At 40.1% G+C, this 9,256-nt stretch overlaps 1 protein-coding gene across 1 annotated transcript in view; it reads right to left on the bottom strand.

Moving 5' to 3' along the window:
* The window catches only part of ARHGAP29 (Rho GTPase activating protein 29), a 54,420-nt gene that overhangs the window by 24,313 nt on the left and 20,851 nt on the right, over positions 1 to 9,256 (bottom strand). The window contains exon 2 of the mRNA XM_009333772.1: positions 4,399 to 4,542. Within this exon, the coding sequence (XP_009332047.1) occupies positions 4,399 to 4,542 (144 nt within the window). The remainder of the gene's footprint in view (positions 1 to 4,398; positions 4,543 to 9,256) is intronic.

The following is a 9,256-nucleotide window of genomic DNA, read 5'->3' as shown; positions in this document are numbered from 1 at the left end:
CCTGCAACCTCAGCCTAAAAAGGTAAGAGTCTGACATTATCTGTTCTGCCAAACATCATTCTCTGTAGCAAGATTAAGATAACATGCTATAGGTAGTTTTTCCTCCAATCTGTCCAAAAGGAAAAGTATTAGACATTCAAAGCAGAACTACAAGCACATTTGTATCATTCCCAATGAAGGACATGAGAAATGGCTGAGGAGCTTGAAGGAGCGGCATAAGCACTCCAATTTTTCCTAGCATTCAAAATATTCCCATTTGCAGTAATTTAAAGGGGGTGGTCTGTCTGCACTGGACATTACACTTAAATCACAGTGCAACTTGTCATACTTACGAGAATACTTCACAAGCCAGAGTCACTGACAGTCACTGGTTCCAAAGTTATTGTAACTGATTTCATCAAGAGCAAAGGCAGTCGTTTGTTAAAATAACCATTTGCCCCTATATGAAGTTCCAAATACAAAATATATTTGAAACCCTGGCATTATGCAAAGATTCAAAAAGGTCCTTCCAGAACCCAAACCAGTTATGCTTCTATTTCTGAAGGTGGGGGAGGGGGGGGAAATCACATGTAAATCCCAGCTTGTTTCTATTTCATCCTCTCCTAAATAAACATCAGAAATTTTCCGTGCCAGGTTAATCTTCTTCCTAGTCATAAATCTGACTACAGATACAGAGTGCTTCCACATCTTTTTATAGTTCTGTCCTCCAATGACAAGAAACAGATGAGTCAGATGAACTTCTTTCATAATGTCACATTAACGCAGGCTGGGAAGACAGAGGAAAAAGGATACTGGTGCTGTCCTACCAGCTCCTCACATTCTTGCAGCTTCCTGTTTATTCAAAAGTTACATTACTTTTAATCAAATAACCACAGCTGAAAACCTGTGAACGCCTGCGTTACTGACAGGCCACTGTAAGCAAACTTGAGGTCTGATATGCTTACAATTCACCACAACATGCTGTATTTTTCTTCAGCTTCCTCAGTTCCAGCAGTTGTACACTTCAGTTTGAATACAAACATGGAGCAGTACAATCCTCACACAAAAACCAGCTGTAAAAACCAAACAGGTGCTAAAGCCAAACTGCCTTCACATTCACCACAGGTCATGCTGGGAGGAGGTAGGTTGTTTTCATACAGCGCAAGTTTTGCTGTTCTCAGAGAAGCAGGACCAAAGTACCAGTCGGAAAGAGCTGAAGCCCTGTAACTCCCCGTTGCCATCTCCAGACACGTGAGGAATACAATACATGGCTGAGCAAACACTGACAGGCTTTACTAAAGTCTTCATGCGAAAGTACTTGTTTGTATCAAAGGCTACAAATATTGAGGCAGGACTGACTGAGGCCACCTTCTTTAGTGTGATCCGGAGCTCCCTTGCCTTGCAATTAACTCGGGAACTCTGCGAGGCCAGGTCACACAGCGCTGGATCACAGGAACGACGATTCGCCACAGAGCGAGTTTGTGTTTGCTTTAGCCAAAGAACAACCAGGTAGTTTACGCCAGCCTCTCCGTTCTAGGTCCAGAACGTATGCTGCTTATGAGACAGATTAATAACTCAGTGAGAAATTAGTGAGAATGCTATGAACAGCAATTGCATGCCATAATCTTTTACTCCATCAGAAAACACTTTTTATCTATTTATTGAAGCTGGAAGAACACATTTGTGTCAGATCAGCGCTGTGCACCATATCATCACTGTACTCTGGATCCTGTAGCAGGAGTCCTAAAGCTAGATTTTCAGTACTGTCAAACCATTGCCAATGAGAAAATTATTCAGAGTAATATAACCAAGAGGGGGGAAAAAAGTCAAAACTTGAGCTCAGTTCCAGCTCAAGGACAAAGACCATTACCGTAACAAAATCAACTCCTTTCATGCCTTTTTTCTTTGAGAGGTTTCTCATCATACAAGATCATATTTAAGATAGTCCAAGTGAGCTATGGCTGAACACAGACTTTTCAGATATACCTAAAGTACGGTCTTACAACTTGACCCACTTGAACACATTTGACAGAAAACTGGAAGACATGACTGTATGGCTTTTGTTTCAAGTGGCATTCTTACAACAATAAAGAGTAGAGTTTCTTTCAAAGTTCTGTAATTATACAATATGCACAGTGCCTTCCTAAGAGTAGTTTTTCTTTCCATATAGAAAATAATGCAATCTCTCCATGACTGTAGCTCCTCATAAACTCAATATATTAACAGCGAGTGAACTCTACAACGCAAATGTTAGTAGTTAGTTTATTTCAAGTGCAAACATACTAATTATATGAACTAAAATCTGTTCAGGGGGAGAAAAGCTAAAAAGTATTTGTGAATATCTGTACTGCCAAAAAAAGGCTTAGTACTAAAGTTATTTCTTCTGCTCACTATCAAGAGAAATGAACGAATCCTAAAGTAACTATTCAAAGAACAGCTACTCATCAAACCAGGCAGAAACAGATGCACGTAAAAAAATGTACGAAACACCAATGCATGCACCCAGGGTTCAGTGCTATTGAAACTGTATGATGGAACAGTGTGCACCGAGAAGAAAATATGAATAGCATCAAATTCAGAAGGCTGCAAGTACTCTGGAGGAATGGATTATATAATTCAACAAAGTGCTTAATTCTCCGCTGCAGCAGCAGAAGGGCAGGAGGGAGAACACATAAATCTAGATCTGGAAAACTGGTTCAGCACTAGAACTACAGAAAGTGACCTTGGACTTAACATGGACTTTAAATCGAACACAAAAATTGACAAAAAGGCCAACATAATTATGGAATCAATCAACAATGTTACCATGTGAGACAAGGAAAGTAATTCTACTGCTTTACTCTGTAATGGAAAACTCGGACAGTCTAAACAACGATCAGTTTGGGGCATTGCATATCAAGAACAACCTTGATAAACTAGTCTAGAGGACAGATATTATTGCAATAGTTTTTGGATTTAGCAAAGACTGATGTAATTTGATTTACTTGCATACCTTAAGGCAGTTCTCCTCAACATTTCTTAAATTAAAGAAAGAGCAGTTGAACATTGTCCTGTGTCCACTGAAATTAGGGGGGAGTGGAAAACACACAGTGATCTTACCATAGCACTTAAACATGGAAACAGCTTGTCTAAGGTGGATGTAGACTTATTTTCACTAAACATTTAACCTGTCCTCATGTGTAAATATCTGATTACCATTGTACACGTGTAGTTAACTCTTCCCAAGATCAACAAGACAAACAGCAACCTCTCAGGGATACCCCAGGCATTCCTACTGTTACGTACAATTCTCTAAAGCAAGTTCAGAAGTTTGCAGTTATAACCCTGTGATCATTTCAAATACCAGGGACAGATCTATAGGGAATTCTACATGTAGCAGGAAGAAAATGCAAAGTGGGCTGCTAGTACCTGCCAAGATCAAACGAACTGGCAAAACTATATATCAATAGGAAGAATCCATAAGAAGCTTGGAAGAGTCCAAGATATAGGCATCAGGCAGCTAAACACATTAGCATTTTAACTGATATTCCTACTTTACTGAATCAGCAGTGTATGTTCAGATATACTAAGATAACGAGGAAACAAGGGTAAAAGCCCTAGAACAAGGAGAAAAACCAAATTACACATCCCTGAAGGAAGATGTTCTACATGATTTAACACAGGCAAGAGGTGGAGATTTAACCCTACTCAAAGCGTTCTCCGTGCCACATGGAAGAAACTGTACTGGTTCCACAGTAATATACTGGACTTATTCCAGAGCAGGGAGAATGCAGTCAAAGGCTACACAGAGAAGAAAGAGCTATGGTTTATGGGGCTGGAGCAATTGCGCACTTCACCATTCATTTGACACAGAGAGAACTGCAGCAGCAAAGGCCAGCAATAGAAAGTATTAACATGTATGTCTGCAAAGCTTTTTTTGTTGCTGTTGACACCTTTACCACACTTATGATCTGTTTGTGGAATCTATAACTGTTAGGCCATTCAGATTTGGATTGCTCTTTTAGATATTTCTTCACTTGATATAAATCCAACACCATCCCTACAAATTCATAGAATGAAGCAAAGATTTTTGGCAAACCTCTAAGTGGATAAATGCGAGGTTTATTATCCTGTGATATTATTCTGCGATACACAGGTAAAGAAAAGCTCAAGATCAAAGGCTTGTGCTTTTGGAATTTGGTGTGGGTTTGCAGCTAGCTTCCTATAAGCAGAGTTTTATTACATCAAGAGGAAAACAAGCTATTTGATATTACTTTTCACTTAGAGAAGGTATTTTTAAGCAAGTGTTAAGGTATTACTCTTAAAAAAAACCAACCTGTTTCTTCTGTATACATAGAATCCTATCTATAACTCCAAGCCAGAGTCAATCAAGTCACCAATTACAATTTTCCAAGAATATGAAAGGTAGTAATTCCTTACCTTTTACTTTTGCAATAACTGTTCCTGCAGCACTAAGAATATCAACTGAGTTTAGAGTCTGATGTTTATTTATCACTGCTTTTAAAACACGTAGCAACTCCCCTAGGCGTTCGTGTACTACCTGATGCAGGCCATCTTGATTTTCTGAAAAAAGTAAAGGAGAAACTACATTAAAACAGTGAATTAACACCCAATCAAATTACAAACCACTTTGATGGTATTCAGCTGCACTGAACTCTAGGCCATATGGAAGCCGGGCCTGCTTAGAACAAAGAAATTGTTAAAAAAAGTTATACTAGCATTTCCCAACAGTTTACACGCAATGTTGTATGCCATTTACATATAAACACATTTCTCCCAAAAAGCCAAGCAAGTATGCTTTTTTAAAAAAAAAAACCTCTACACCAATACCCTAGGGTTTCTGAATTAAACCATCTTCCTTTTCTCATGTTGTTAAATCAACCACCATTTTGATAATTACATATATTCAAAAAAGAGTATCAACAAAAGCAGATTTGGATTGCTCATTAGATATTTCTTCACCTGATACAAATTCGACACCATTTCTGTATATCCATAGAATTAAACAAAGATTTTTGGCAACTGTTGGCTAGCTTGTAACTCAAATGTCAGTCAAATCTTAAGCATCTTCAGTATATAAGCGTAGATCTACAAAGGTCTGTCTTTAAGCATGTCAGTCCTGATAAATAAGTTGAACACCTAAACTATTCTGTGGAATTAAGCCTAATCGGAAAAATTCTCAAACAAGCACACATATAGGGTGATGGTTTTTACAGCATATGCCTCTTGCTATGCACCCTTAAATCCCACCCCCGCCTCCCCCTTATTTTTTTAAAAAAATAGTTCTTGTTGCATTCATGGCACAGGTTAAACCACAAGCTCTTCCGTTCTGTTATAGAAGAGGTGCTGGTGCACAGAATTAAAGTTTCCCATGTGCTAGAGTGCTGCGTTGCAAGTTGTGGTAAAAAGCTTTCAAATTCAGGAAAGTCTAGCTTATGAAAAAGAAAAAGAGGATCTAATATAAGCTGACTCACTTCCCCACCGAGCAAAAAGGAATGGCAATTCTGTGTTGTCTGTGACCACAATAACAAACAGGTCAATACAGACAATTACAGTGCAGTGCAAATTGATCCAGTGTTACTCAGAGAACAGTTTCAAATCTGAGCCATTTTGTTCTGGCTACAAGACATTATATTTAGGCTAGAGGCACCTAAGTTTTTCTGAGGAATCAGCAAAGTACAACATGACACATCAGTACAGTATATCACTACTGTCAGGTGGGTAGGTGGGGGGACTGCATACAAATTACATGCGATTGTATCAAGTGCAAAAGCAAGCCTTCTAAGGACCACTGTGCTTCAGGCTTTATCTCCCTAGATGTCAAATATCAGGAGATTTTTTTCAACTCAGACTAGCTTATACACGGCCAAAGGAAAAACCTTGACTCGGGAAGTGGACTAAGGCAAAAACTTTATCTACCATTCTCCGGCACTTTGTGTGTTTTTTCCTGCTGGAGCAGAGTAGGAAGCTCTATCTGTAACAGGACACACAGAAGTCTAGGAAAACCCATCCTACACAGCAGTAAATTAAGAAAGCTCTACGTAATTTATTAAAGAAACATAGTTGTGGCTTTATCTTCATTTACAGGTATACATACTGGTTTTTAACTGAGGACTTAAACACAGCAAAGGCAAAAAAAATGTCAAGAGGCTGGCTCTTGACATCTGGCTATGATTCAGTACATACACATTAGTAGCAGAGGTAGTGTATGACAAACACCCATTGATCTAAAGGCATACTATAGCTCAGAGTTTGGAACTTAGTGGGAAAGCAATCCAGGCTTGAAGCTGTTTCCATGCAAGCAACGATAGCGGAAGCTGGGACCTTGGATAAAAGATGATTTACAGGGGATATGAAAGAATATTAGAAAATCATGAAAGGCATGAAAATAGTGGGTAGAATCAATCGCTTACCAATGTCTTTCAGTTAAATATAACACACTTCAGATGATTAAACAGAGCAAGCAGGAGCCGGATTCAAAATAGAAAAGGCTGATTCTTCATGTAAGACGACCTGTGGAATTTCTTGCCAAAACAGCATTGAGACAAGAAGGTTACATGGCAACAAGGAGATACTGGATCAACTCTTCTAAGTTTCCCTGTGGGTTACTAAACACCTAACCACGGGGTCCAGCTAGCCTGTGCCTTACACAGCAGTGGGCGATGCTGCTTAGGAGACAAGACTGGCCGCTTTCTGCGGTCCAGTCCCCCAGCACCCACAACTGCTGCACCACAGTTGTTCCTATGCACTCCAGTAACTGCTTACAGACCTGCTGTCTTTGAATTCATTTAAGTCCTTTCGAAGCTGCCTCCACAACCTCTTTTCACTCAACTACTCCACTCTTTAGTCTACTGAACTACTAAGCATTGTACTAAAACAAACAATGTAATCTGCAACAGCTCAAGAACTCCCCTACGCAGAAAGGGTTCAGAGGGTATGTCCAACTTAGCATTTTTACTTTTCTCTAGCTATTCACTTTTGGCAGCCATTGGAGCTCAGAGACTGACTTAGACACAGCTTTAGTGTAAGCCAGCATGGCCAGTGCCACCTTCTAACACTTGCAGAAATTTTATAGCTGTCAAAATGAAACCAGGTAATTTTAATGGTCCCTTCGGGCTTTAATCCATCAAAGCCTCAACTGTACTCCATCAATGCAAGAATAAATGCTGCTGAGAGTACTGGGCAGCTCCAGGCAAAGGCAATGAGGAAAAGGAAAGACAGCAGAGCTGTACTGATGCCCACAAACCCAAAGTGAATCAGACAACATAGAAAATAGATCTAAAAATTATAGTAACATGTTATTTTCAGGAAATAGGATATTAGATAGTTAAAGGTAATTCCAGATAGTTCATTAAGAAACATGTCTAGTGTGTAGACTTAAGTTTTGAAATACTTAAGAAGGAGGTAGTCTGTGGAGGTCATGTCTTCTTACAAACCTCCAGAGGCAGACAAATATTCCAGTCCTTCATTGGGATTAATGATTTATACTGGCAGGACTGGGACAGATAGTCTTCAAAATGCCTCCATAAAAGCCTATCTGCCACAAACCTTCCCCATCAGCTGTCTCTGTCTAACCAGAATATATGCAGTCCTCACATGAAGGGCATGAATATTGTGGTCAACTGACTAGAGATGGTCTGCACAAGTGCACCATTTGACCAGAACTGCATCTCTTGCCTAGCCAGGATGAAGGTGTCCCTGTCTTCTGGTGCACAGATGTTCACTTGTGGCTGGAGAGAGAAGAGTTCCTAACCATGTGATCAGGAATACCCATGCACATACCCCCCAACCAGGTCCTTTTGGCGACATGGTGGGTAGACTTTTGGACCCTTAACAAGGAGGAGAGGGGAAACAAGGCAGGAAAGCAGCCAAACCAATCTACAGATTACTCCCAGTTTGAGAGTCCTCAGGAAGGAGTGCATCACAGGCATATGACAAACTGCATGAATTATTCTGGGGAGTTCAGTGTAACCCACAACTAGACGCTTGTCATTACAGGATAAAACAGCCCCTTAAGCTTCTTTACAGGTTAGGTCAAGGCAAAAAAAAAAAACCCACACAGAAGACTAATTAAAGCATATCTGATCCCAAAATGCAGTTTCTTAGTATTAAGGTTTGATAATATCTTACCAGACCAACAGAGTTGGGGAAAAAAGCAAAATAAGGGGGAGGGGGAGGGGAGAGAGAGAGGGAAAAAAAACCTTAAGGGACACAAGCCTCTTCAAGTCTGAAACAGAAGCAGTAAGCTTCAAAGGGAAATGCAAGTTGAAAACAACTGCTGAGTTGAATTAGATGTTTATCATACCATCCAGGAGAACACTATCACTAAAATAATGCATTCAAGCATGAGATTAGTTATTTGTACTCTCAAAAGCAAAGGTCTGGCTACACCCAACTGAGATTTCTTTGTATTCCATCACTGTATTATTTGTTTACAAATTACCTGAAACATTGTTTCTATGCCTCCAGAAGACAAAAGATCTGTGACACAAGTAGCGCTTGGGGAGGGGTAGGGGCAGAAGCCATCAGGAACCACAACTACACTGCATTCAGTGACTGATACCCACCAGACAGACACTAAAACAGAGATTTCCCGTTCAGGACAGATTTATAAACTTCAGGTAGTAAAATAAACTAAATATGCCAGATTAACAGAAACAGTTTTAATACTAAGGAGTCCGAAAATGGCTAAGAGACCAAAACAACGGTAGAGCAAGCATTGTTGACAGTGAAAAGAATGCATGAGGAAACGCCTCCAACAAATTCCTGCAGTAATTCAATCTGACTTAAGCAGTCATAAAAATTAATATTTACTTTCAGTTTTTCTTCTGTCCCTTGTCTCACTGTACACATTAATTTATCTACAGGAAGTCAAGCAGGAAATTCTTCCACCAATGGATGCTATATCGGGTTTTAAATCTTTCTCAAGCTTAATAACACAAATTGCAATACCATAGAAGACTAGTTAGTACTTGGGACCAGAGGACTGCGACTGCTGGTGACCTTGCAGCACAGAAGACCTCTCTGGGCATGTGAGTTCAGCTGTTTGCTTAGGTGACTACAGTTTCCTGGAATCTCCTGGAAGAATCAGTGTGCTGGTTTTGGCTGGGGTAGAGTTAATTTTCTTCACAGCAGCTGGTATGGGGCTGTGGTTTGGATTTGTGCTGGAAACAGTGTTGATAACACAGGGATGTTTTCGTTCCTGCTGAGCAGGGCGGACCCAGAGTCAAGGCCTCTTCTGCCTCTCACCCCACCCCACCAGTGAGCAGGCTGGGGG

Source organism: Pygoscelis adeliae, unplaced genomic scaffold (genome assembly GCF_000699105.1).
Source record: "Pygoscelis adeliae isolate BGI_AS28 unplaced genomic scaffold, ASM69910v1 Scaffold10, whole genome shotgun sequence".
Classification (NCBI taxonomy): Eukaryota; Metazoa; Chordata; class Aves; order Sphenisciformes; family Spheniscidae; genus Pygoscelis; species Pygoscelis adeliae.
This window is presented reverse-complemented; position numbering and strand designations above follow the sequence as displayed.